The sequence below is a fragment of the Ovis canadensis genome, chromosome 3 (assembly GCF_042477335.2).
Source record: "Ovis canadensis isolate MfBH-ARS-UI-01 breed Bighorn chromosome 3, ARS-UI_OviCan_v2, whole genome shotgun sequence".
Taxonomy (NCBI): domain Eukaryota; kingdom Metazoa; phylum Chordata; class Mammalia; order Artiodactyla; family Bovidae; genus Ovis; species Ovis canadensis.
This window is the reverse complement of record NC_091247.1, coordinates 105,459,629-105,485,928: the sequence shown is the minus strand read 5'-3', so window position 1 is coordinate 105,485,928 and position 26,300 is coordinate 105,459,629. Positions and strand designations below refer to the sequence as shown.

Here is a 26,300-nt window from a genome sequence, read left to right as displayed (position 1 = left end):
GACCCTGCTGTTGTTCAGTCACCAAGTCGTGTCCCCCTCTTTGTGACCCCGTGGACTGCAGCCTGCCAGGCTACTCTGTCCTCCACGGGCTCCTGGAGTTCGCTGACCCGCCACCCTGACGAAGCAGCACGGAAGCAGTAACAGGCTGGGTGAGTCGCCACTACCCATGTGCGTGTGAGCGCACACACACACACACGCGCACACACGCCCGCACACACAGACAGTAACAGGCTGGGTGAGTCGCCACTACCCATGTGCGTGTGAGCACGTGCACACACACACACACACACACGCCCGCACACACACAGTAACAGGCTGGGTGAGTTGTCACTACCCATGTGCGTGTGAGCACGTGCACACACACACAAAGACACAGTAACAGTCTGGGTGAGTCACTACTCATGTGCGTGTGAGCACACACACACACGCACACACACACAGGCTGGGTGAGTCGCCACTACCCATATGTGTGTGAGCACACACACACACACATGCACACACGCACAGTAACAGGCTGGGTGAGTCACCACTACCCGTGTGTGTGAGCACGCGCACACACACACACACACACACACACACACACAGTAACAGGCTGGGTGAGTCGCCACTACCCATGTGTGTGAGCACACACACACACACGCAGGCATGCATACTGTCCGTGGGCCCAGCCCCCACCTCCACCTCACGCTGATGAGCAATGAGACAGAACAAGTCAGAGTGAGTCACCTTACCTGTGGCAGGGGGAGGGCTAGCGGGAAGCTGAACCTGCCCAGCCCCTGGCAGCAGTAAGGAAACCCACTGGCGCCGCTATCCCAGCCTTAAGAGTCAGCAGGACCCGGTGGGTCACCAGGTCTCCACAGCCACCCAGCATGAAGGGGGAACCAGGCGTGGCAGGCAGGGCTGGCGTTCGCCCCCCTCCAGCCTCCACTGGTGTCAACAGGGAGCAGAGAGGAGCTGAGCCTTGCCTCCCCCCCCCCCCCCCCCCCCCCCCCCCCCCCGCGGAAACAAGGCCTGCAAGTCAGTCCTCCACCTTTTCCCCTCCTCGAATCGGCAGGGCAGGGCCGAGGGAGCATCCGCCCCCAGTGGGGCTCCGTGAAGCCGCATAGTCAGTGCCCTGCTGCGCTGGGAAGGGATCCGAAGGGATCTGAACGTCCACTCCCCAACCCCGGCAGGAGCAGGCAAAATCTTAGAACTGAAAAATACATTTAGAGTAAAAAAGCACTGGACAGGACCAACAATAAGAGTGGAAGTAACAGATGAGAGTTGGCTGACATGAACCTGATCAACAGAATTTCATCAGAAGAGAGAGGGTATGTGATGAAAAATGAACAGCCATCTCAGGGACCTGTGAGACCCCAACACAACACTCATACTCTCCTACAGGAGTCCCACAAGAGGCAGGAAGGGACTGGGAAAGTATCCAAAAATGTAACGGCTAAAAACTCCCCAAACTTGGCACAAAACATCAAATCACAGATTTAAGAAGCTGAGTGAATCTCAAAAGAGATAAACCTAAAAAATCCAAGCCACATTAAATTTCTAGAAGCGAAACACAAGGAAAACCCCCAGGAGCAGCCAGACAGAAACGACACATCACTTACAGGAAAACAACTCGAGTGACAAAGGATTTCTCACCTACAACCATGAAGGTCAGGAGGAAATGACATGTTTCTCAAGCACTAAAAAAAAAAAAACAAAAAACCAACAGCTATCAACCACAAATTCTATATCCAGTGAAGATATCCTCTGGGGTGGAGGGGAAATAGATTCTCAGACGAAAGAGGACTAATGATTGTTGCTAGCAGGCCTGTCACTGAAGAATGATCAAAGGAGTCCTCTAAATAGGAAGGAAATGATAACGCTCTTGGAACTTCAGAAACGAAAGAACAGTAGGAAGGGAAAAAAATGGAGGTACATCTAATAAACTAGCCAACTTTTCAGGAGTTTAAGTTATATTTGATGGTCAAAGCAATAATAATAATACTAGTGTCATCTGACATAGTACTCAGTGTATATGGAAGAAATATTTTAAGACATTTAAAAATCAGGGCAGAAGACTTCCCTGGTGGTCCAGTGGTTATCAATCTGCTTTCCAGTGCAGGAAACATGGGTTCGATCCCTAGTCAGGGAACTGAGATCTCATATGCTGTGGGGCAATTAAGCCCACATACCACAACTATGGACCCCATGTGATCTGGAGCTTGTGTATCACAACTAGAGAAGCCTGTGCACCTCAACAAAAAAGTCCCACATGCTGCAACTAAAACCCAGAAATAAACTGAAAAAATTTAAAGAAATAATAAAATAAAATAAAAAACAGGGCAGGATAAAGGGACCTAAAAGGAAGAAGTAAGGTACCGACGCTGAGCTGAAGCCGTGTAACAGTGGTGTCAGAGTCGCAGATGGAAGCTACAAGTTACACAGGTACAGTGTAACCCCAGAGCAAATGTGACGGCCTCCCCAGCGGCTCAGCGGTGAAGAGTCACCTGCAGTGCAGGACACTGGGGTTCGACTTCTGCCTCAGGAAGATCCCCTGGAGGAGGAAACAGCAACTGACTCCAGTATTCTTGCCTAAAAAGCCCCATGGACAGAGGAGCCTGGTGGGCTACAGTCCATGGGGTCACAAAGAGTCAGACGCAACTGAAGTGACTGAGCGCGCAGGGCAGTTATGTGTAAAAAGACTACCAAAAAAAGAGAAAAAAACAAGATGGAGTCGTAAAAAGTGCTCAAATAATTCTTGGTAAGACTGAAAAAAAGCAACACAAAAAAACGGAGGAAACAGAAAGACGGTGAGCTGGCACACTCAAGCTCTAACACATCAGCAGCCACCCTGAACGCAAGCGGCCTTAGCACACAGCTGAGCAGACAGGCTGAATGCGGGAGAAAAAACAGGATCGTCTAAAGATGCACTGCGTAAAAAAAAAAACCCGTACTGCAAATACAAACACTGCTAATACCTTTCACAAAAAGCAGGAGTGGCTACATTAGCATCTGATAAAGTAGACGTCACAGCAATGATAGAAGGATCACTCTAAGAGGAAGACATAATTCCAGCTGTGCTCACACCTAACAGTGCCTCGCAGTATACGGAAGAAAGTCTGACAGATACAAAAGGAGAAACAGACAGATCCACCACTACAGCCGGGGCCTTCAACACTGCACTCTGAGCTACTGACAACTAGACAGAAACTCAGGAAAGATACAGAGGCGCCAGCAACACAAGCAGCTGGTAAGATCGAATGGACAGATACGGACTGACACACCATCCCACAGCAGCAGGAGACGAACGCCCAAGCCCACGGGCACTCCTGGGCCATTCCCCACACAGACCGTGTCGTGACCCACAGAACAAACCCCAACAAATTTAAAAGCACTGGATTCATTCAGAGCGTGTTCTCTGACCATATTGGAATCACACAAGAAAACAAGAGAAAGACAAGACAATCTTCGAGTACCTGGAAATGAAATAACACATGTCTAAACAGTCTAGGGTCAGAGGGTCAAAGGAAACAACACAGAAGTCAATGAAAATGAAAACAGAATATATCAAAACGTGTGGGACACAGTCAAAGCAGGAAGAAGAGAAATTTATGACACTGAATGCTTACAGTAGAGAAGAGGAAAGGGACCACTACTCTAAACTCCTACCCTCAAGAAATTAGAAAAAACGAAACAGACACACAGTAAACAGCAGAACGATGAAACAACAGAATTGAAGACAGGAAAATAATAGAGGAAAGTAAATGAAACCAAAGGCTGGTTTAAGAAAAATCAAAACAGACACACTCTAGAAAGACTAAAAAATCCAGAAAGGTTGAAAAATAGGAAAATACAAGTATCTGGATGCACGCTCTGCTGTGATAGCCCATTTCATCCCTGATATTGTTAGTTTATAGTTTTCTCTAAGTTATAACCAGGACCGAGACTAAAACAATTTTAGAAAATTGCACACTCTGGGAAACTGTTTGGCAATTTCTTAAGAAAAGCTAAACTACCATCTGACCCAGCAACTGCATTTCTGGACATTCACCCCAGAGAAAAGAAGACTCACGTTCACACACAAACCTGTACAGGAACAGTTCTGTTGTGGCGAATGGCCATCTCATAGGAGAGCGGACAGAGACAAACAGACGCAAAAAACCACTGCGCGCCTCCAGCACCCCAGTGTTCCTGCCTGGAGAATCCCGGGGATGGGGGAGCCTGGTGGGCTGCCGTCTGTGGGGTCACACGGAGTCAGGCACGCCTGAGCGACGCAGCAGCAGCAGCAGCAGCAGCAGCAGCCGCAGCCGCAGCAGCAGCAGCAGCAGCAGCGCTCCAGCGAGCTGTCACCACGCACGCGTCAGGTAGTGGCCAGGCTGGCAGCGAGGCAGCGGCTTAAAAATGAAGGCCGGTGCCCGTGGCTTTCAACTGAAAGCTGCCCAAAGACATACCAGAGGGCACAGTTTGATGTCCAGGGCGAGCTGGCAAATGCCCCCAAGTCCCAGCTATGCCAGGTCCCTGCCAGGGCCTGCCAACAGGGAAACGAGGCACGCGCAACACACACAGCGTCCTGGGTGGGCCTCATGGTTTCATGCTGAGTGCGAAGAGCCAAGTTCCAAGAGCCACTTACGGTGCGGCATCTTGATAGCATACTTAACAGGACAGACGTGCAGACAGGCCACTCAGATTCACGGCTGCTGGGGGTTAGGGAGCAGAAGGAAGGTGGCTGTGACTATAAAAACGTGCAAGAGAAACCGAGGGATGGAATTCTTCTGGATCCAGACCGTCCTGGGGGGCCACTCAAACCTACACATCTGATAAAATGGCACAGAACATACTCCCACGCACACAAACGGAGTCCATGTGAGGCTGCTGAAATTTACATACGGCAGCGGGGTTCTAAAATGTCCCGTGCTGGCTATGATGTTGTGGTTGTTAGTCCCTCAGCTGTGTCTGACTCTTTGCGACCCATGGACTGGAGCCCGCCAGACTCCTCTGTCCATGGAATTCCCCAGGCAGGAATACTTAAGTGGGTTGCCATTTCCTTCTCCAGGGGATCTTCCCGACCAAAGGACCGAACCCACGTCTCCTGCATTGCAGGCAGATTCTCTACCGTCTGAGCCGCCGGGGAAGCCACTGTGCTATTTAAACAAGATGCTGCCACCGCGGTGAACTGGGTAAAGGACACCTGGGACCTCTGTTCTCTCTTCCAACTGCATGTCAATCTATTTTTACCTCAAAGATTTGGGGTTTTGTAATAGATGTAACTTAAAAATGTCTAGAAAGCTGTAACTTACTAAGTTGTTAGGAACCAGTGAAGAAGCTGTTCACTCTCTGCCATCACTTTCTGCCCCCACACAGGACACAGTAATACAAACTACCTGTTTCTCTTGGTGTCTGAACGAGAGACGTTGGGGTTTGGAGGCCAGAACCAAGTCTTCAGCAAAGAAAACTATCATGAGGATTTGTGGGCAGACTTATGGTGCCCAAGGAACCAAATCACTCCACCTTCCACCTTCTCAAAACCTGCATGGATCACAGAGTTTAAAGAGGTGAAACAAAACCGATATTTACATTTACCTGGAGAGTAGATCTTACAAAGCTCATCTGATGTTTAAGGTACTTACAAGATTAGGGTGATTACTTTCACTCATCTGAGTCAACAAAAGAAAACCAAAGGAATAAGTTCCATGGAAATGAGGTGCTTTGAGAGCAAGAGTCAGGTCTGGCTGCTAAAGCACCAAGCTGTGTCCAGCTCCCTCATCTGCAAGGCCAACCCATTCTGTTAGAGCCGAATGCTAGCCACAGACCTAATCTGACTTTTTTCTAGTAGTCCCACTTAAAGAAGTAAAAAGAAACTGGTAAGGTTAATATCAAAAAATACTTAATGCCCAAACAAACATACGAAAAGATGCTCAACGTGACTAACCATTAGGGAGCTGAGAATCTAAACCACACGGAGGTATCACCTGACTCCTGTTAAAATGGCTACTGTCAGAAAAAGATAACAAATGCTGGTTGAGGATGTAGAGAAAAGGAATACTGATGGTGGGAACGTAAATCAGTGCAGCCACGGTGGGAAACAGTTATCAGTTCAGTTCAGTTCAGTTCAGTCGCTCAGTCGTGTCCGGCTCTGTGACCCCATGAATCGCAACACGCCAGGCCTCCCTGTCCATCACCAACTCCCGGAGTTCACTCAGACTCATGTCCATCGGGTCAGTGATGCCATCCAGCCATCTCATCCTCTGTTGTCCCCTTCTCCTCCTGCCCCCAATCCCTCCCAGCATCAGAGTCTTTTCCAATGAGTCAACTCTTGGCATGAGGTGGCCAAAGTACTGGAGTTTCACCTTTAGCATCCTTCTTTCCAAAGAAATCCCAGGGCTGATCTCCTTTAGAATGGACTGGTTGGATCTTCTTGCAGTCCAAGGGACTCTCAAGAGTCTTCTCCAACACCACATTTCAAAAGCATCAATTCTTCGGCGCTCAGCCTTCTTCACAGTCCAACTCTCACATCCATACATGACCACTGGAAAAACCATAGCCTTGACTAGTCGGACCTTAGTCGGCAAAGTATTATCTCTTCTTTTGAATATGCCATCTAGGTTGGTCATAACCTTGCTTACAAGGAGTAAGCGTCTTTTAATCTCATGGCTGCAGTCACCATCTGCAGTGATTTTGGAGCCTGTTTCCACTGGCTCCCCATCTATTTCCCATGAAGTGATGGGACTGGATGCCGTGATCTTCGTTTTCTGAATGTTCCTTAAAAAACTGAAAACAGATCTACTGCAGGACCCAGCCACCCCACTTTTGGGTCTGTATCTGAAAGAATGGAAAGTAAGATCTCATACAGAAATATGCACATCCATGTTCACAGCAGTATTATTCACAACAGCAAAGCGATGAAAGCAACCCAATGTTCACCAACAAATGAATGGATACAGAAAGTGTGGTTTATACATACAACAGAATCTGATGCAGCCTTAAAAAGGAAGGAAATCTGCTTCACGGGTTACAATGTGGATGACTCCTCAGGACATTATGCTGAGTGAGATAAGCCAGTCAGAAAAAGTCAAATACTGTGTGATTCCACTCACTGCTGCTACTGCTGCTAAGTCGCTTCAGTCGTGTCCGACTCTGTGTGACCCCATAGACGGCAGCCCACCAGGCTCCACCATCCCTGGGATTCTCCACTCACATGCGGTACCTAATTAGAGTCATCAAAACTCACACAGAAGGTAGAATGGTGGCTGCCAAGAGCTGGGTGGGAGAGAGAAACGGGAAGGTGCTTTAACGGCTACCAAATTTCAGTAGTGTATGACAAGAAAGCTCTAAGAACTGGCTACACAGCAATGTGAAGACGCTCAACATGACTACAGAGTATTCTCAGGAACAGTGAAGACGGTACGTTTTGTGTTTATTACGATAAAAAAATATATAATTTAACCCACTATATTCAAAATATCTCAGCTTACAATTCATACAAGAAAGACTGAGGCATTTTACTTTCTTTCTTCAACCCTAAACCTACAAACCACAGCGCTCTCGGACACTGAGTGACTGACCTCTCGGCTGCACTAGTCCCAAGGCAACAGCTCGATGCTCCCGGGCGGCTTCCCCCGGGCCTGTGCTCCCACCACCATACCCATCACTCCTGCACCACACACCTGACAGCTGGACCTAAATAACAAAACCTGTTTTTTGACAGGCATGGACAAGGTCATCTTCCTGCAAAGACTTTTTGGGAAACCTTATTTGTCCCTGGTCAGCTCTCTGGAAAGGCAAAGCTTGAATGACTCTGAATATCCTCTAAGCACCTCCTCCTCCTCTCCAGGTCTCATCAGGACCTTCGGGATGTCATGTCCCCACTCTGAGAGCTCATAGTTTAAAAGAGGGGCCCGTTACCAGCTATAAGGATCGCAGGCACAAGATGCTGAGGGATTGGACTTGAAGAACAACTCAATTAACTCCCACCAATGGATTCTAATGTGCCAGGAACAAGTTTTACCACAACAACATTTACCACAGAAAGTATGGGAGCTGCTAAAACCAGCATTCACCTATACTCAGCCTTTCTGAGCTCTGATCTGCAACTGCTTAGACTCCATCTTCAAAGCATATGAGCTTGTACAGAATTTAGTGCACATCTGAACCAAACACATCCAGGGCACACTCCCCAGAAAAGGCACCCTGCCAGTCAACACCTCTGCTGGTGATTCTGATGAGAAGACACAGCTCGCTAATTTCAGATAGCATTGGCCAAGGTCAGTCCACCCAGGGGGTAAAGAGAATAACATCTGGTAAAAATGAAAAAACTGTCTCTCTTACAAATATTGTTTGAAGATATCTTCAGAAAAATTGAGGACGAAGAAGACAATGGAAAGACATTTATAGCTCAAACATCTGTTGTATATCCTAGACAAGACTTTACATTCTCAGGACAAAATCACAACATACACGCTCTCCACCCTGTCACTCAGCAGAAAGCTGAAAAAGGAAGCCCTGAGGAAGGACCTCTTTCTAACCTCCCATTTGTGCTGCCACTGGTTGAAAGTAGTCATAATGACCTCTTTGTGAAAAATGTACTTTGCGACAAATTATCAGAAGCTTCATTGAACATCTTAATGGGTATGTCTGAGCAAGGAGTGCTACTCATGGCCATGCAGAGAACAAGTTGATCAAATCATCACACTGAAGTAGTCCCCAGGCACTGAAGTATTTTAAGAATAGCCAGGAAAAAAAGTTATGGACTACGAAAAATGCAAGTTTTATTCTTTAACACACTCACATCTTAATCCCCTCCCCCCATCAGTAATTCACTCCAATCCCAATAAATCTCCCAAGAACTTAATACTGAAAACTTGATGCATTATCCTCAGACAAACCCCTCCAAACTTATCATTTAATCCTGTGCATTAACCTCTAAGTTATCACACCAGCCTGTGGGAATGCGGTTAATACTGTAAAATTACACCTCAGGATCCATTATTTTATATTTCACAGGTAAAACCGTAACTTCGCTTAATAATTTAGATTGTGATCTTGCTAAAGCTGTACATCTGTCACCTCAAGTAACTGTGCTTACCATATAATTAGCTTGCTAAACATCACCAGAAAAAGCACTCATGCCCATCCCTACTTAAACAAAAACACAAAACTACCACACCCACTATTCCTGGTTGAAGGAGGAATATTCCAGGCAATGAGAAACTATTTCCATGCACTAAGCTACCTGCAGAAACTGATTCAAAGGTCTGCAGGGGGAAACTATAATAGCTTCCGAAGGATCCTTCAAAAAAAAAAGCATAGTGTTTTTAAACATCCACAAGCTTCCCTGGTGGCTTGGATGGCAAAGGATCTGCCTACAATGCAGGAAACCTGGGTACTGTCCTGGGTCGGGAAGATCCCCTAGAGAAGGGAAAGGCTCTCACTCCAATATTCTTGCCAGGAGAACTCCACGGACAGAGGAGCCTGGCAGGGCTACAGTCCATGGGGTCACCAAGAGTCAGACATGACTGAGCGACTAACACCTCTCACATTTTCATTTAAACATGCACACTGTAAAACCACATTAACTCATTTAGTAACTTATTATGTACCTATAAATGCTCCTACAGTCAAAAGCATTTTCAAGGGCAGAAAAACATGCGAACACCAAGACCTTCTAAGGCTGAAATGAACTCGGGAATAGCAATAACTACAATAATAGTAAAACTTCCAGTTCCTTTCCCTAAGGAAGGGGTCCTAATAAAGCCACTCAGCATTCAGCAGGAGGTGAGCAGCAAACACATACAGCTGCTGGTGTTTTTGTCATGTGTCTGTCACTTCCCAGGTGTGCCCAACTTCTGAGGTTCTTTCTAATTTTGCAACGTGGGGACAGACCTGCACGGCTCATCCTACTGAAGATTTTATAGACAGAGCTCTGTGGTATTTGCAAAACTAAGATTTGTCATTGCAGTCCAGCAGTCACATGTCTACCCTGATGATTTCATTTTAATTAGCTTTTGACATGGTGTCACCTATGTTTTAAACAGAACCTATGCTGGATTTCTTAATCCTTATTGCTGCCAACTTACTTATATCTCAACACAGAAGAGCTAATCTGGATAAATGGCAAGTGAGATTCTGGTGAATCCTAATCAAGATAAGAACCTTTTCTACTACTGAAGAGCAATGATTTGAACCAACCCATGTACCCGCTGATTATTAAACCTTTTCCACTACTGAAGAACAGTGATTTGAACCAACCCAAGTACCCGCTGATTAGGGTGGCTAGAACTGCAGATACTCAAAATCACATGCTGGAAGCTCAACTGGTCAAATCAAGGCCACAGATGTTTTTATGTGGCTTGTACTGTGCTTTCAAAGTTCTAAATGAGTTACACAGTTTAATAAGCAGATTACAGACATCAAGCTCTGCATTCTCAGACTATCTGGCCTGGAGGAAAACCTCCAGGGGATCTTCCTCACCCAGGTATCAAACCTGGGTCTCCTGCATTGCCTTCAGATTCTTGACCATCTGAGCCACCAGGGAAGCCCCTTCACATAGGAAAACCTCCAGCTAGAGACCACGCAGCCGCACAGCTACACCTGGGGGCACCCAAATGGGCAAGGGCAAATGCTCTTCCAGCTGGCACGCGCTCCTTCCCTCGGTCAGGGCCCTCACCAAAGGGACTGCCTGACTTTTCTGGGCATCATGCTTGCCACTCCTCCTTCAGACTCTAGACTGCCTTCAACCCCTGAAATAAAATTCCACAACCTAATCTTGTTAGTACTACGTCCAAACCCCTAACCCCTAGAAAACAAAAGAAGTCTAAAGAGAAATCTAAGTAGAAAACAAACTGTTTTCATGGTTCTATGATGGGAAGGCAGATATGAACTACTTCATCTTTGTAAAAATATCATTTCTTAAAATGATGAGCTTCTCATCTCTTTCTCCACAGTTTGGGTTAGGTTCTCACGCTATCTGCCGTAACTGACTGTGGAGTCCCTTTCAAATGGAATGTCATTACTTAGCACATCTTAAGGTGCATCTTAAGCATGCAGCCGCTAAGACACTTTACGAAGGCACCGTGGGGTATGATACACGATACATACTCCCCAACAGGCGGATGCATGGACATCAACTCACTGCTGCCACAAAACGTAGCAACATGCTTTTTAAAATGTTGGCTGGATGTTTTACTTGACATGTGCTCCATTCCCAACAGAACATGAAACAAATCAGTAAAAGGAGTCTAACGGGGCTGCTCTAAATGCACCCACGCATGCACAGTCGCCTCCCCGGTATTGCTTACCCATTGCACTGAGATAATGGTTGAAGGCCTGGCAAGGAGGGCTTGGGGTCTGTGTGGATTTGTCACAACTCATGGGTGCCGGGCTCCTGTCTGTGTCAAAAGAGAAATACCCGCTGGAGGACCGAGACAGCAAGGAGGATCTTCTCACGAAGATGAAGAGCGGGGATCTGGTAGCGAAAGGGCCGGGGCTGGCCGGTGGGGCCAGCGGGCCCTGCGGGCTGCCTTGGGGGCAGCGGTCCCCTTCTCCTTCAGGATTACCTTGCCGCTCTGTCTGTAAAGAGGTGGGGGCCCCTGGTCTGAGCTGAGGAGGCCTCTCGGCAGGCTGCAATTGTCCACCTTCTCTGTCACACTCAGAACTTACATCGGAAGGTTGCTTTGCCATTTGGTCTTTTTTTCTGCAAGGAAAATTAAAACTAGGGTTATCTTAAGCAAAGTAACAATTACAACGAATACCTAACTGGGCAAACTTTCACCTCTTCATGACAAATTCTTAGAATTAACATCCAATACTTTAACATTGTTAGAGTCATTACTAATAGAGTAGTTCTCCATAAGACCTTCCAAAATAATAGAAATAACCTTAAAAATAAAGGTATCATTTTGGGGGTGGGGGGTGAAGTGGGGAGAGGGACGAAACTTCCAGCCACCAAACAAAACAGCAACAATGTCAATTACTCCTGGAACCGGTGCTGTAACACAGACACACGTTTTAGAAGAGGTTGCTTGTCTGAGATCTATTGACAAGTGTTCTTTGCCCAGGGCCCACTAGAATAAGTCAGAAACTCCCCGCGGGCTCTGATTTCCCCGGATCAGATACAACACTGGAGCCCAGGAGCGGGCGCAGATGCAGCGATTGCAGGCGGCTGGCCGCGTTCCCCACTCCGGCCCCATTGTTCTGCCGAAAGTGCTGAGGACAGCAAGTCTGGGGAAGGTTTGGCAAGGGCCGTCAGTCGTAGTAAGTGCGTCACAATAGAGTTTGTAACTCAGCGCGGCTCGGCTCGGCCCCGGCTCTCCGCCCGCCCGCAGTCCCTCCCGCTCCTGGTCCGCGCGCCCCTCCTCCCGCGGTGAGGGGCGGGCGGGGGCGCGGGCAGCGCGCCACACCGAACCCGACAGAACTTCTCCGAGGTACACCCGCGCTGTTGGGTGCACACCTCCGAATGGGAGGAAGGTCCCCCAAGCCGGCTCCTGGCGACCCCAGCCAAATCCATAAGTAACTCCGCACGCTGAGCGGCATTAGGGCGCGCGGCTCCCGCACCCCCGAAACCCTCCCTTTCTAAGGCAATTAGGCCGAAATTCACGTCCGCCCCTTCCCTTCCAAGTTGCGTCCGAGCCCGGGCCCCGCGGCGCCCAGCCCGCGCCCTTCGCCGACCTGGAACCCCCCGACAGTCCACACGAAGGCGGCGCGGGAAACAAAGCCCGAGACTCGCGCTCTGAGCTCCCCGGGCAGCGCAGAGCCTGCAAATCGCCGTCCGCCCGCCGCCGCCGCGCTCCGCCGGGCAGCCGAGGGCTCCGCGCGCCTCGCCTGTGGCCCGCGCTGCCCCGGCCGCAGCAGCCGGGAACATCCTCCGCCTCCTCCCGCTCCTCCCCTCGCGCACTGCGCCCGCCGCCGCCGGCACCGCCGACCTCCCCGCGCCGCCGGCGCCGGGTGCCCGCGCTCCCAATTGGCCCTCGCGCGGTCGCTCGGAGCCGCAGCCAATCGGTGGCGGCGGCGGGGGCGGCGCCTGCCAACAGGCCGCCGAAGGCGAGGCGATTGTTGACAAACTCGCCGCCGAACGCGGCTCGGGCCCTGACTGCGGCGGGAGCGGCGGCGGAGGTTTCCGGGGCCTCTGGGACCGGGACTGCCCAGCCAAACCCGCCCCTCCCCTCCGTCAGTCCTGGCGCCGCGCCCGCCTCTGCAGCTCCCGCCGCCCCCAAGAGCCGGTCACCTGGAGACAAAACAGGACCCGCAGAGCCGGCCCCAGACTCCAGCCCCGGCCGCCGACCCCAGTGCAGGCCCGCTGGGGTGGGCACCCTAAAGGCCACCCTCTCCCCAGCCGAAGCCCCCATCCTCCTCCGACTTCCTCCCTCTTTCTCCCCATGCGCCACGGGACACGCACCAAATGGCCACCGACGCGCACATCCGCGACCACCGACAAGAAATATATCCACACCCCCATCGCCGGGGTCCAGTGGGCATTCCACTACCTGCGCCAACCCCGAGTAACAGGCCCCCGAGGGCACGGTGCAGCTAGCCAGCCAGCCAGGACTGCGAGTGGATCGAGCGGCGAGTGAGCACAGCCGAATCGCTAAGAGGATCGGGCCCCACGGGACCGGGCCGGTCCTACAGCCAGCGGCTCGTCCACCGCGTGCCCCGGCGGTCGGGGGAGGCCCTCTTGTCTCTGGTTGTCTGTGGATCTTGCGTCGGGCATCGTCCGCAGAGCCCCCGCAGGCGGGGCAGGACCCCCAAAACGTCCCAGAGAGAGGACGAACGCAGCAGCAGCCCAAAACTTCGGCCTGAATAAGTAAAAAGAAAAGCCGAGTCCCGTCAGTTTAATCACCGTCGCTGTTCCATAAATCCTTCACAAGGAGCCTGCGTCCCCAAAAAAAGCCGAGACGCGAAACCGGCTGGTTATCTCGCGGCCGCTACTCAGGACCCGTCGGACCTGGCGGGCGGGCGAGACTTCACGGGCGGGCGGTCAGCCTGGTCCGGCGCGGCTGCCCCCAGCTCCCCAGTCAGCGCGGGGCGCACGCGCTGCCTCCCCCAGTGGGCCCGGAGAGGCTTCACCATCCCGGTGCGCCGCATCCCCGCCCGGGCCGTTAAGTGCTCGCAGCCTCAGTGCGGACGACCCCTCCCCTGCCTGCGGCACGAACTCGACCCGCACCGGTGACCGCCTCCCACCCGACAACACGCGGGACGAGGACGCGCGCCTCTAACCGCACGTGCGCGGGAAGCGGGCTGGAGGTGGCGCCGTGCTGGCTCCCGCGGCAATCTTCCATCCGTACCCGGCCTGCTCCCCAGGACTCGAAAGTATTTACCTTGCGTTTCTCAGTTCGTGAATTAGGGTCAGACATTGGGGGGCGAGGGCCAGGGGAACGGCACCGAGGCGGTGGCACCGGCTGCGGCGGCGGCGGCGAGAGCGAGGCTAACCCAAGCAGCCTGAAACGGTGCTGGCCGCAGAGGGCAGGGTGCGCAGGGCGGTTGCGAGAATCCGAGGACCGCGGCGGCGACGGCGAAGTGGGACAGAGCGCTCCTGCAGAACCGAGACCTGGCGGCTGCTCGGAGCGAAGTGAAACCTGCGCGGCTCTGCTGCCCAGCTCAGGCTGGTGGCCCCAGGTCCGGGCCCAATCACCGTGGGCTCCGCCCCCGCTAAGTCCCGCCCGGCGCGCGGGCTGGCAAGCCCCGCCCCCGCGGCGCCGCGGCCGCCCGCGCGTGCAGGCTCGGACAGGTAAAGGAGGGGGCGTCCCCGCCGACTTCCCCGCTGCGCGCGCCGCCGGCCCTGCCCCTGCCGGGCGTGTTTACCCGGGAGACTTGGGCTACGGACTGCTCTGCGCGCCCCCATCCCCCATCCCAAAGTGCACTCTCTCCTCCCCACACCCTCCGCAATTCACTGGTGGCCAAGGCGTGCGAGTGGAACAGAGGGGGCGCTCCGGGCACACTCTGAGCCAGGCCCAGCCTCTGCCGCCCGCGGAAAGCCTCAAGAGGCGCCCCTGAGCCTTGGCTCTGCCTCGGGAGTTTCCCTTCTGAGCTGTCCTGGGGCAGGCGCCGAGACTGGGTGGGTCCTCGGGAACGCGCAGGTCCAAGGGTGAGAGGGGTGTCTCTTTAGTTCTTCTCCCTTCCAGATGAGGGGGCTCCGCGCTGGACCCCCATCTGCCGACTGCGCATCTTCCTCTCTCTCGCCTAACGCGGTACTCTTAGGCGTCCTCTCTAAAGCCACCCCAAGCTGCATCCAGCTTTTCTACCGCGCCAAATCTCCCCTGGTAAGAGGTAAAGCCTGTAATGGGGAGATAAGAAAAGGACCCAGGGCGATCCCCGGATGCGTTTTTCCGCAGCCCCGCTGCGAGACTGGGAGTGAACGCTGAGCAGGTGAAATAGGGAAATGAAAAAATCTTTAAAGATCCTTTTAAGAAAAAAGGACTGGGAAGAGTCGTGGCCTCCAGATGGGAGATGGGATGGTGCCTCCACTTGGTTGGGTCCTCAAGAATTGCTGGGCTCTCAGAGAACCGTCCAGGAGTGGTCCCCTGGCGTGTTAAGGTCAGAGAAGGCAGCGCCGAGAGCCTCGGAGGGCTCGTAGAGAGCAGCAGGGAGAGCGCAATATACCCCTACTCCTCCTCCCTGCGGGTCCCCGTCCCCTTGTCTTTAGAATCCGAAGCCCCACTCCACTCCTTCCCCGGAAGACCAAAGTCTGTGAACGCCGTGGTCCCACGCCTACGGCCCTTTCAATACGCATCCCGCATCCCCACCTCCGCCCTTCCCTGGGCTCCCCTAGTTTTGAGACGCCCGCAGCCGGAGTAGTGGAGGGCAAATCGGTTAGGAGATGGAACATCCCGCCGCGGGAGAGATCAGGCTAGATGGATTACAGACTCAATTTAGGGGCCTCCCTAACCCGAACCCCAGATGAGTGCCTCGGTGCAGAGAAGCAAATCAGCGAGGAATGATCCCGCCGTCTAGCCACCTTGGCCAGTTTTTAATGTTTTATAAGCAAATGCGGAACATGAACAGCACAGCCCCAGGTTTGTTTTCTCAGCGCATCCTCCCGCGAGTCCTGAGCGAGGTGAAGGAGGCCGAGGGGCTGGAGGACGCGCCCCGGGCTCCACCCCGGGATTTCGCTGCAGGAGGGAAAGGACGCGCGCGGGTGTCCGCAGCTTGGAACTGCCATCAGTGGCTAACAGGTGGCGGCCGCAGGCAAACTCTGCGCCTTAACCTCCTATCGCGGCACTCGGGGGAAAAGAGACCAACCTTCTGTGCCCGCGAGGAGCCCCAAACCCGCTGCGCGCCCGAGTGCTCCGCGCTCTCCGTGGGGTTGGACGATGAAGACAGGGACCGGAAAAGAACCACACAGAAGAAACCCCGATGGTTGTTTTTTGCTTCTGTGCAGCTCCGCCGCCCCCGCGTCGTCTGCTCTGGTGACCCTGTGAACACTTAAAAAAAAAAAAAAAAAAAAAGGAGTCGGAGAAAGCAGCCGGCTACATGCTCTTATTTGGGCCACAAGCAGGCGGTCGGCTCGGAGGTGGCAGTTCGCGCAACCCAGACTGTGCTGAGGAGCTTCGACCAAGCGCCTGACGTCGGCGCTTCACGCCCTCTCCCGCAGAGCCCCAGCCTAGGGGAGGGCGGGTAGGTGCGAAGTCCTGGCTCCTGTCCTGTGGTCAGAAGCAGAGCGGCGTCCCCTTCTGCCTCCTCCGCGAGATGTGGAGAGGGAAAACGGAGGGCATAGACTGAAAGCAAGAGTGAAGTCGGGCGACATCTACGGCCCTCATTGGAACCACAGGCGTGTCTCTCCAAGTCCCGAAACCAACTTAACTACAGTGGATCGCCTCGCTCACCTCCCCGTGCTCGGCAAGCTGCGGGAACCTTCCCGACGCCTTATTTCATGACGAAACTGTATCTCTGTCTGTGCTCTTCTCAAGAACACATTACACTTTAATATGGTAAAAATGTTTCCGAGCTTCGTCTGGCGGTCGGTCCGGAAGCTGCCAGCCTGGAGGGACACGCCCGGGTTCATGCTTTGCCCAGAGCAGGACTCCAGGTTCACACTCCCCTCTCCCGGCTCGAGTGTTTCCTCGCAGGGCGCACCCCTCCCCCCCCCCGCCCCCCCCCCCCCCCCCCGGGGTCGGGGCTGGGAAAGCGTCACTTGCTGAATTGAACCTTTGCCTACAGGCGTTTCATTTTTAGACGTTTATTTTTCCTCCAGCACCACAGTCTTCCCAAATCACTGGGAACCTGAATCACCACTAGCAGCGAGAGGCCTTGGATGGCAACCGGCTCTGCATCGCGCCCAAAGGAAAGCCCACTCGGTGTAGTGCCCTAGGCGGCAGAGGGCATGGCCCGGCAAGTAGGGGTTACTTGGGGAGGATAAAAGGCCGCGTTCCGGATCGGAAATGGGGCTGCCGCCTCCCAACAGCCTAATGGCCTGGCCAGCCTCAGCGGGAACCCCATTCCATGACCGAAATCCCTGAGGGCCGCGGCGCAGCGCGTGCCAGCCGGCCTCGGGCCCCAGCTCCAGGCGTCTGAGAAGCATTCTGGCAGCTGCGGGCGGGCCACCACCCTGGCCGCCCCACCCGCTTACAGCTTGGCTCCCAGCTTGGGCCGCGGAGACCGCGCTCTTTCCCCTGCCAGGGAATGCTGTGGTGCTGGGTACAAACCCCAGGCGGCCTTCGGGTTGGCGATTCCAGCGATCGGTGCGTGGAGGGAGGCGTGTGAGATGTTAAAGGCAGAGATCACCGTTAGGGCATCACCCTTCACTGAGCTGCACAAATGGAGCAACTGCAAAAGACAGCACAGGGGAACGGGTCAGATGTTGGCTCACTCCGCCACCCGCTTTACGCCCACCGCAAGCACCGCACACCCAGCAGTCGCTGACGCTAGTTTCCCTTCCGATTTCCTGGGACCCAGGAGGGTAGAGGCTGTTGGTCACCGTCACAAGCCTTCTTCATCTTAGAAATTCCTAGCTGTTGACACTTAGTCTGGCAGAAGCAAGCTTATTCCTCGAAGGCGTGGGTGTGGGCTCCAAATTAGCTGGGGGCCGGAGTCCAACACCTAGAGAATCCCCCTTTCCAGCCTCCGTTCCCCTTCCCCCATCTCTCCTCCGGTCCTTTCCCTTTCCCTCCACTCTACCTCTGGAGTGACTGGGGTGCCACCCTCTGGCACACAGAGGCAACTGAAGAGCAAGAGCATCAGAAAAAGGTGAACCAGTGGAGACTTCCCGCTATTCCACAATGACCAGCACCTCCCACCCCTGGCTGGCAGAGACCACAGTTCCTGAAACATCTGCACAGCGGAGCTGGGGGACCAAGGCCAGGCATTGGTACCTTTGCGCACCTCCCACCCCCGCTGCCGTGCAGGAAATATACCTGCGCAGGAAATAAAACACAAAGGAACCCCACTGACACCCTTGTGTCCTGACAAAAGTTGGAAGGCACAGATAAGCTTTTCCTGCAGAAGAGAAAGGGAAATGCAGGCCAGGGATTTTGAAGGAGCTGCACTGAGTGTATTTTTATTTCATTTCCCATGGTTTAGGTGCCAGGAAAAAAAAAAAAAAAGCTCTTAAACATAATAGATTGTTTTCCTAAACCTTGACAAGAGCAGGGCAGAAGAACTACTTTCCTTTCCCGCTTACTAGCTACACAATTTACTCCTCCATTTTTCAAGTTTTCATCCAGCCATGAATTTCCTTCGCTCACTAAATTACAGGCAGCCCCCAGGTTTTTATGGTTTATTTTTATGGTTTTTAAAACGTCACTTATACCAACCCCACCTTTGCCCTCATGGTGGCGGTCATCGCTGAGTTACGCTAATGCTGTTAGGATGACAGTTCTTTGCAATAGTTCAGAATGCCACTTCAGGTGTTCAGAGACAACGAGAGTGGGCTCCCCAAGGGGGGATGGGGAGTAGGTGGGGAAAGAACATGAGTTTTAATAGTCTAGCAAGCCATCTTCCCTTAAAACTTGCTCTATTACATCAGTATTTTCTAATGAAAACCTTCATTCTTTACACACTGTGGTTAAGCATCATCAAATCAGTACTGAAAAGACTTTGATCACATTCACAAGGTACACTATGATGAACTTTCACTGACCAAGATTTCAAAGTCTGTAATTAATACTCTTGACAAATCCCTGACTAATCTGTCAACTCTGTATCTGCCCACACAGTTCAAAACCATGAGATGGTGTGCAAGTCCCTAAAGCTTCCACACATTGTAGTATCATTACTGGAGACAAATTTTCCTTTCGGTTAGCATTATGAACCTCAACCAATTCTGTAGTGTATTCTACAATAGGGAAAATTCAATTATTCCAATGAATATTGCTTGGAAGAGAATATGGGTTTGGTTTGTCTGATGCCAATCACAGAACAAGGATCCAGAGGTAGAAATTATAAGAGGCAGATTTCTTTTCTTTCTTTTTTGGATAGGTGTCGGTATGTGTACACTTAGTCATGTCCAATTCTTTGCGACCCCATGGACTGTAGCCCACCAGGCTTCTCTGTCCATGGGATTCTCCAAGCAAGAATACTGGAGGGGGTTGCCATTTCCTTCTCCAGGGGATCTTCCAGACCCAGGGATGAAACCTGTGTCTCCTGCATTACAGGTGGATTCTCTATATTAGCCCCACTAAGGAAGCCAAAAAGTGGATTTATTTAGAGAGAAATGCACTCCACCGAGTGTGGGCCATCTCAGGAGGCTAGAGGATGGGAAGGAAGGTGTGGTTAGTTTTTAGGGACTAGGTAATTTCATAGGCCAATGAGTGGAAGGGTTAGTCCAACTATTACAGGGGAAGGGGGTAGGGATTTCTAGGAATTGGTCCCCCACCCACTTTTTGGTCTTTGATGGTTGGCCTCAGGAGTGTCATGGTGCTGGTGGGTGTGTCATTTAGCTTGTTGATGTATTTCAAAGAACCTGTACTGACGCTTCCCTGATGGCTTAGTGGGTCCTCAATGCAGGAAACACTGGAGACAAAGGTGTGATCCCTGGGTTGGGAAGATCCCCGTGAGGAGGAAATGGCAACCCACTCCAGTATTCTTGCCTGGAGAATCCCATGGACAGAGGAGCCTGGCGAGCTACAGTCCACTGAGTCACATAGAAGCAGATATGACTGAGCGCCTGAGCACGAACGCAAAATAGCCCTCCTCCTTTCTTTCTCCATTTGTCACAGACTGTAACACAAACCCCAAATGACAAGGGTTCAGATGGAAGGATCAAGCAGCATTCCTGTTTGACTCTGATCCCAGGTAGCCTCCTACCTCTGGGAGGGATGATAATGATAATGCTCATTCTTCCACTTACAAAGTGTGTACTGTAGTCCCCAGCTGTGTTGAGGACATCCTGTGCTCTAGAGTAGGGGTGCACACTGCAGAGACAGGCTCAGACATCGCGGCCCTACAGTGTGGTTTTAGACACTTTTTACAAATACAATTCTTCATATAACGTAAGCAGTAGCTAATATAGCATTAATTTTTCTTGGGCTTCCCTACTGGCTCAGTGGTAAAGAATCAACCCAAAATGCAGGAGACATTGGTTCCATCCCTGGTTTGGGAAGAAGATACCCTGGAGAAGGCTATGGCAACCCACTCCAGTATTCTTGTCTGGGAAATCCCATGAACAGAGGAGGTGGGCAGGCTATAGTCCATGGGTCACAAGAGTGTCAGACACAATTTAGCAACTAAACAACAGTAACAACAGCATTTTCATATTACTGTTGCTGCTGCTGCTAAGTCGCTTCAGTCGTGTCCGACTCTGTGTGACCCCATAGACGGCAGCTGACCAGGCTCCCCCGTCCTGGGATTCTCCAGGTAAGAACACTGGAGTGGGTTGCCATTTCCTTCTCCAATGCATGAAAGTGAAAAGTGAAAGTGAAGTAGCTAAGTTGTCTCCGACTCTTAGCGACCCCATGGACTGCAGCCCACCAGGCTCCTCCGTCCATGGGATTTTCCAGGCAAGAGTACTGGAGTGGGTTGCCATTGCCTTCTCCGATACTTCTATACTATAAGTATAAAATGATATATATTGTAACCTCTTTTCCCCCACTCTGTCCTGCCAGTGAGCCAACAGTGCTGGATAGAGTACCTCGAGTCCATTCATCTCTTTGTAAGGAGTGTTGACCAGTTTTTGGAAAAACATCAATGGGGAAGTGCCCTTAAATATAAGAGAATATGGACAAGTTATAAATTCTTGCAGAAATTTTTTAAAAGGACAGGCCAAAAGCAGGGGAAGTATTGGTCTAAAAATAAGAACATAAAATCTGGGACTTCCTTGGTGGTCCAGTGGCCAACTAGATCCCATAAGCTGTAAGTAAGAGTTCTACTGCAACAAAATGTAAAAAAAAAAAAAAAAAACAAGAATGGAAGATGCATTGAAGTATAGGGTGAGGAGGATTGGAAATACCTACTTTAAAGAAAGAGGAAGCACTCCATAATGGAGGGACAGTATGTGGATATGTGAATATGTGTACTGGAGGTGGGGGTTTATAACGTTGATTTTTGCTTTCCACCCCTACCTGGTTGCAGTGGATTAGTTTTTTTTCTCTCTCTGACTCAACTTGCATTTTTTTTTTTATTCCAGCTGGGAGAGCAGGATGGCCTAGGATGGGCAGTGACTAAGCTTTATAGTCTTCTAAACAAACTGTATTTTCTATGGTGTTGGTGTTAATTATAGAACAGATGCCCAAGTTTCAAAGTACCCAGTGCACTTACAGTAGCACCCAGCTATTCCTGAGACTCTCTGCAGGTTTGTCTGCCTCTTCCCATATCCCCGTCTCTGTTCCCAGCACCAGATGACCTCAAACTGTTCTCTGTTTGTGTAAAGTCCCTTATCCCAACTTGAAATGTCCATTAATTAGCGAGTTTCTTGCTTGGGCTCCATGATAGAGCCTTTTCCTCCTTGAAAATAGAGCCCTTAAACCTGGGCTGCCTTGTGACCTACTTTGACCAATAGAATGTGGAGAAAGTGACGCTGCGTGTTCCAGAGTCTGGGTTTCAAGAAGGCTTCCAACTTCTACTCTCCTTCCCTTGGGACCCTGAGACCCCTTGCTGTGCAGAGGCCCAGCCCAGCTTGTCAGAGGATGAGTGGTCACGTGGGGGAAGAGCCAGACCCACAGCTAGACATGTGCGTGAGGCCATCTCAGACCCCTCAGTCCTATTAAACTTGGATTGCAGTTATCATACCAAAGGCTAGCTCAAGAATTATGCTAGAACCCAGGTTGCCTACCCAGAGAATTGCAAAGAATAAACAACTTTTATTTCATGACACTAAGTTTTAGAGATGTATATTACACAGCAATAGGCAACTGAAACAAAAAATTTAATTCAACTTTCCATCCACTGGGGTTATCTTCAGCTTCACTTCTACCTTCTTACTTTAGTTATCTGAGGACAATTTTATAATTATACAAAGTAGTTGACAGGTGTAGAACTAAAGAGCCTCTTGATGAAGGTGAAAGAGGATATTGAAAGAAAGCTGGCTTACAACAACATTCAAAAAATTAAGATCATGGCATCCAGCCCCATCACTTCATGGCAAATAGAAGGGGAAAAAGGGGAAACAGTGACAGATTTTATTTTCTTGGGCTCCAGAATCAGTGTGGACAGTGACTGTAGCCATGAAATTAAAAGATGCTTTCTCCTTGGAAAGAAAGCTATGACAAACCCAGACATTGTATTAAAAGCAGAGACATCACTTTACCAACAAAGGTCCACATAGTCAAAGCTATGGATTTTCCAGTAGTCGTGTACAGATGTAAGAGTTGGACCATAAAGAAGGTACTTTTGAACTGTGGTGTTGGAGAAGACTCTTGAGAGTCCCTTGGACAGCAAGGAGAACAAACCAGTCAATCCTAAAGGCAATCAACCCTGAATATTCATTGGAAGGACTGATGCTGAAGCTGAAGCTCCAATACTTTGGCCACCTGATGTGAAGAACTGACTCACTTGAAAAGATCCGGATGCTGGGATTGAGGGTAGGAAGAGAAGGGATGACAGAGGATGAGATGGTTGGATGGCATCATCAACTCCATGGACATGAGTTTACGCAAACTCCAAGAGATAGTGAAGAACAGGGAAGCCTGTTGTACTGCAGTCCTTGGGGTTCCAAAGAGTCAGACATGACTTAGTGACTGAACGACAATAGGTGTAGCTGATAGGTTTAATGGAAAGATAGACCATCAGTCCTGAAAGAATAAAGCTAAATGAGCATCCAGTGGTAGGGTATGAGGGAGAGAATTTGAATAGCAGGCTGGAGATCTCACTGCAGGCCACCATCCAGCCCACTTCCCTAGTGTAGTTTAGAAGGCAAATCACCAGAACCTGCCTTAAAACCATCCTCCACTCCTTCAGCTTCTCTGTGAGGGGTTTCTGTTGTTGTTGTTTTAGTCGATAAGCCATGTTTGACTCTTTTGCGACCCCATGGACTGTAGCCTGCCAGGCTCCTCTGTCCATGGGATTTCCCAGGGTATCTTTGCAACCCAGGGATCAAACCTGCATCTCCTGCATTGGCAGGTGGATTCTTAAACTACTGAGTCACCAGGAAAGCCGAACCTCCAACAAAAATCCTCAGTACAAGCCAAGTGTCCGGGATGGGGAAAAAAGAAAGTATTTGCAACCAGCGATCCCAAGTCTTGTAACTGCTTAAGTTCTCCTGGGCCATCAGTCAAGGGAAATGGATGGGGCCTGCTCGGGCCAAACCAGAAGCAGCTGGTATGATGGATGGGTGCCTCTTTATCACCTTACTTCAGCAGGAATGTAGGATTTCCTGACTCCCAGAGCTGTTTTAAACAAGGATGGCCCAGGACATCCCCGTGTGGTCCAGTGGTTAAGACCTCACCTTCCAATGCAGGAGGTGCAGGTTCGATCCATGGTTGGGAAGCTAAGATCCCACAGGCCTCATGGTCTAAAAAACTAAATACAAAACAGAAGCAATATTGCAACAAATTCAATGAAAACTTTGGCCCACATCAAGAAATCTTAAAAAAAAAAAAACATTTAAAAAGAACAAAAGAACAAGGATGGCCAGGAGGCGATCATCTCCAAAGCCTGGAGTCTGTCTGTTCTAGAATGTGGATGGGAAGACGGAGTGAGGTAATTATGTGAAGGTCACAGTGTAAGGTGCAAAAGGCAGGAAAGCAGAAACTTGTCAACTGTTTATCCCCAAAATGCCATCGTCAAGGCCTCTAAAGGTTTCTAAGAAACTTCTATCCAGGAAGTTTCAACGCAAACCTGTCCATTTACACATAAAGTCGGGGGCCGACACGACAGGATGTGAAATCAGGCGTGGGCACCTGGATGCATAACTTGCCACTTCTATCCAGATGGATTGCTCTTTATTCTCTGATGCTCAATATTTCTCACTTGAAACCGTTTTAAAGAGCACTCTCCTTAAAGAAGAGGGTCTATACATCAACACATTGGCCTTTCATCCAAGGCATTGCCGGACTCCACCTGGGAGGTGATGGCAACTAGACAGTGACAACCTGGGAAACAGGCATAGAGACGCCTTCTCTTACGAGTCCCCTCTGTGAGATGTGTAAAGCCTTCATCCTGATGTGCGTGCGCAGGTGTGTGTGTGTGTGAAACAATATCAGGATGTATTGTTTCATTTCAGAGCAGGAACAACCTGCTCCAGATGGTTGTTGAAAATGTTAAATGAAACAGGGTATCAGCATACATCCCTCAGACACACTTGAAACATTTCTCATCAAAGGAAGGGTCAATTCATTTTTGTTGCCTGTCTTCATCACCCATGGAAAGTCATCCAGGCTTTCTCTGCTCTATTGATTTTTATCCTGGAATCTGGCGTGAGAACTGCCTCCACTCTCCTCTGTAGTCCCTTCAATTCAGACTTCCATTACATTCTCTAGATTTTTGCGGGGCTACCACAGTGGCTCAGATGGTAAAGAATCTGCCTGCAATGCAGGAGACCCAGGTTTGATCCCTGAGTTGGGAAGATCCCATGGAGAAAGGAATGGCAACCCACTCCAGTATTCTTGACTGGAGAATCCCATGGACAGAGGAGCCTGGCGGGCTACAGTCCACGGGGTCACAAAGAGTCAGACATGACCGAGCAAGTGACACACATAGATTCTCGCTGCCCAAAGTTACCTTCCGTGAGTATCTTTCAAAATAATTTTATTTATTACTTCTGGCTGTGCTGGGTCTTCGTTGCTGCATGGGCTTTTCTCTAGTTGTGGCGAGCGAGGACTCCTCTCTAGTTGCAGTGCACGGACTTCTCACTGAGGTGCCTTCTCTTGTTGTGGAACACGGGCGCTAGGGCGTGTGGGCTCAGTAGTTGCTGTACGTGGGCTCAGTAGTTGCAGTACACGGGCTCAGTAGTTGTGGTATGCGGGCTCAGTAGTTGCAGTATGCGGGCTCAGTAGTTGCAGCTCCCAGGCTCAGTAGTTGCGGTACGCAGGCTCAGTAGTTGTGGTACGTGGGCTCAGTAGTTGCAGCTCCCGGGCTCAGTAGTTGCGGTACACAGGCTCAGTAGTTGCAGCTCCCGGGCTCGGTAGTTGCGGTACACAGGCTCAGTAGTTGCAGCTCCCGGGCTCAGTAGTTGCGGTACATGGGCTCAGTAGTTGTGGTACGCAGGCTCAGTAGTTGCAGCTCCCGGGCTCAGTAGTTGCAGCTCCCAGGCTCCAGAGCATTGGCTCAGTAGTTGCAGCACAGGGCTTAGTTGCTCTGCATCATGCGGGATATTTTGGACTGGGGATTGAACCCATGTCTCCTGCATTGACAGGCTGATTCTTTACCACTGAGCCACCAGGGAAGTCCTGAGTACTCTTTTTTTTCCCCCGATCAGTCTTCTTCCCCAAAGTCTGGAATCACCCACCTGCTTCTCAGGTTAAGGGAAAATGACCAATTGTGAACTTGAATCCTTTAGCAGCACTCAGTATATTGAGTTCCCAAAACTATGATAGTTTCATCACGCACTATCCATGCACAGTCTGCATTTCCTTCTTGCACCAAGGAAGCTTATCCTGCCTCCCACCAGCTGCTGTCCACTCTCGGGAACTGGGCCACCTTCCCATTCTCCCTCTCCTGACACACCGCAGCTTGACCGGGTCTCTTCCAGGTCTTGTGCACTTAGCTACAGTGTTGTTGCTTCTGTAAAGCCATCCTCAAATACTTGCTATGTTAGTCGAGACAACCTGGACAGGTCATTTCATTTTGCCAACCCTCAGTTTCTGCATCTGTAGAAAGGGAATATTATCTGTCTCTCTCGGGGTTTTGTGAGGATTAAGTAATAAACATGTATATATTTATATCAAAATAAAGCATTTAGCATGACTGGCTTTGTCACATAGAACATACTAGCTAGTTAATGATCCCCTCCATTTGCTTTT

The 26,300-nt window shown here is 50.7% G+C and overlaps 2 protein-coding genes across 14 annotated transcripts in view; both read right to left on the bottom strand.

Annotated features, from left to right (window-relative positions):
- BCL2L11 (BCL2 like 11) overlaps nt 1-16,559 on the bottom strand; it is a 70,231-nt gene extending 53,672 nt beyond the window's left edge. For 3 of the 13 annotated variants that reach the window (XM_069583971.1, XM_069583973.1, XM_069583970.1), the window contains exons 1-2: nt 12,643-14,005; nt 11,274-11,668 (exon numbers count right to left, since the gene is read on the bottom strand). In XM_069583971.1, coding sequence (XP_069440072.1) covers nt 11,274-11,668; nt 12,643-13,319 — 1,072 coding nt within the window. In that variant the 5' untranslated portion in view covers nt 13,320-14,005. Of the gene's footprint in view, nt 1-11,273; nt 11,669-12,642; nt 14,006-14,288; nt 15,087-16,209 lie in introns of those variants that run through there. The other 10 variants (XM_069583974.1, XM_069583972.1, XM_069583976.1 and 7 more) reach the window with 8 other exon arrangements.
- A 571-nt stretch (nt 16,560-17,130) lies between these two features.
- The window catches only part of ACOXL (acyl-CoA oxidase like), a 366,969-nt gene continuing 357,799 nt past the window's right edge, over nt 17,131-26,300 (bottom strand). The window contains exon 19 of the mRNA XM_069583969.1: nt 17,131-17,733. Within this exon, the coding sequence (XP_069440070.1) occupies nt 17,533-17,733 (201 nt within the window). The 3' untranslated portion in view covers nt 17,131-17,532. The remainder of the gene's footprint in view (nt 17,734-26,300) is intronic.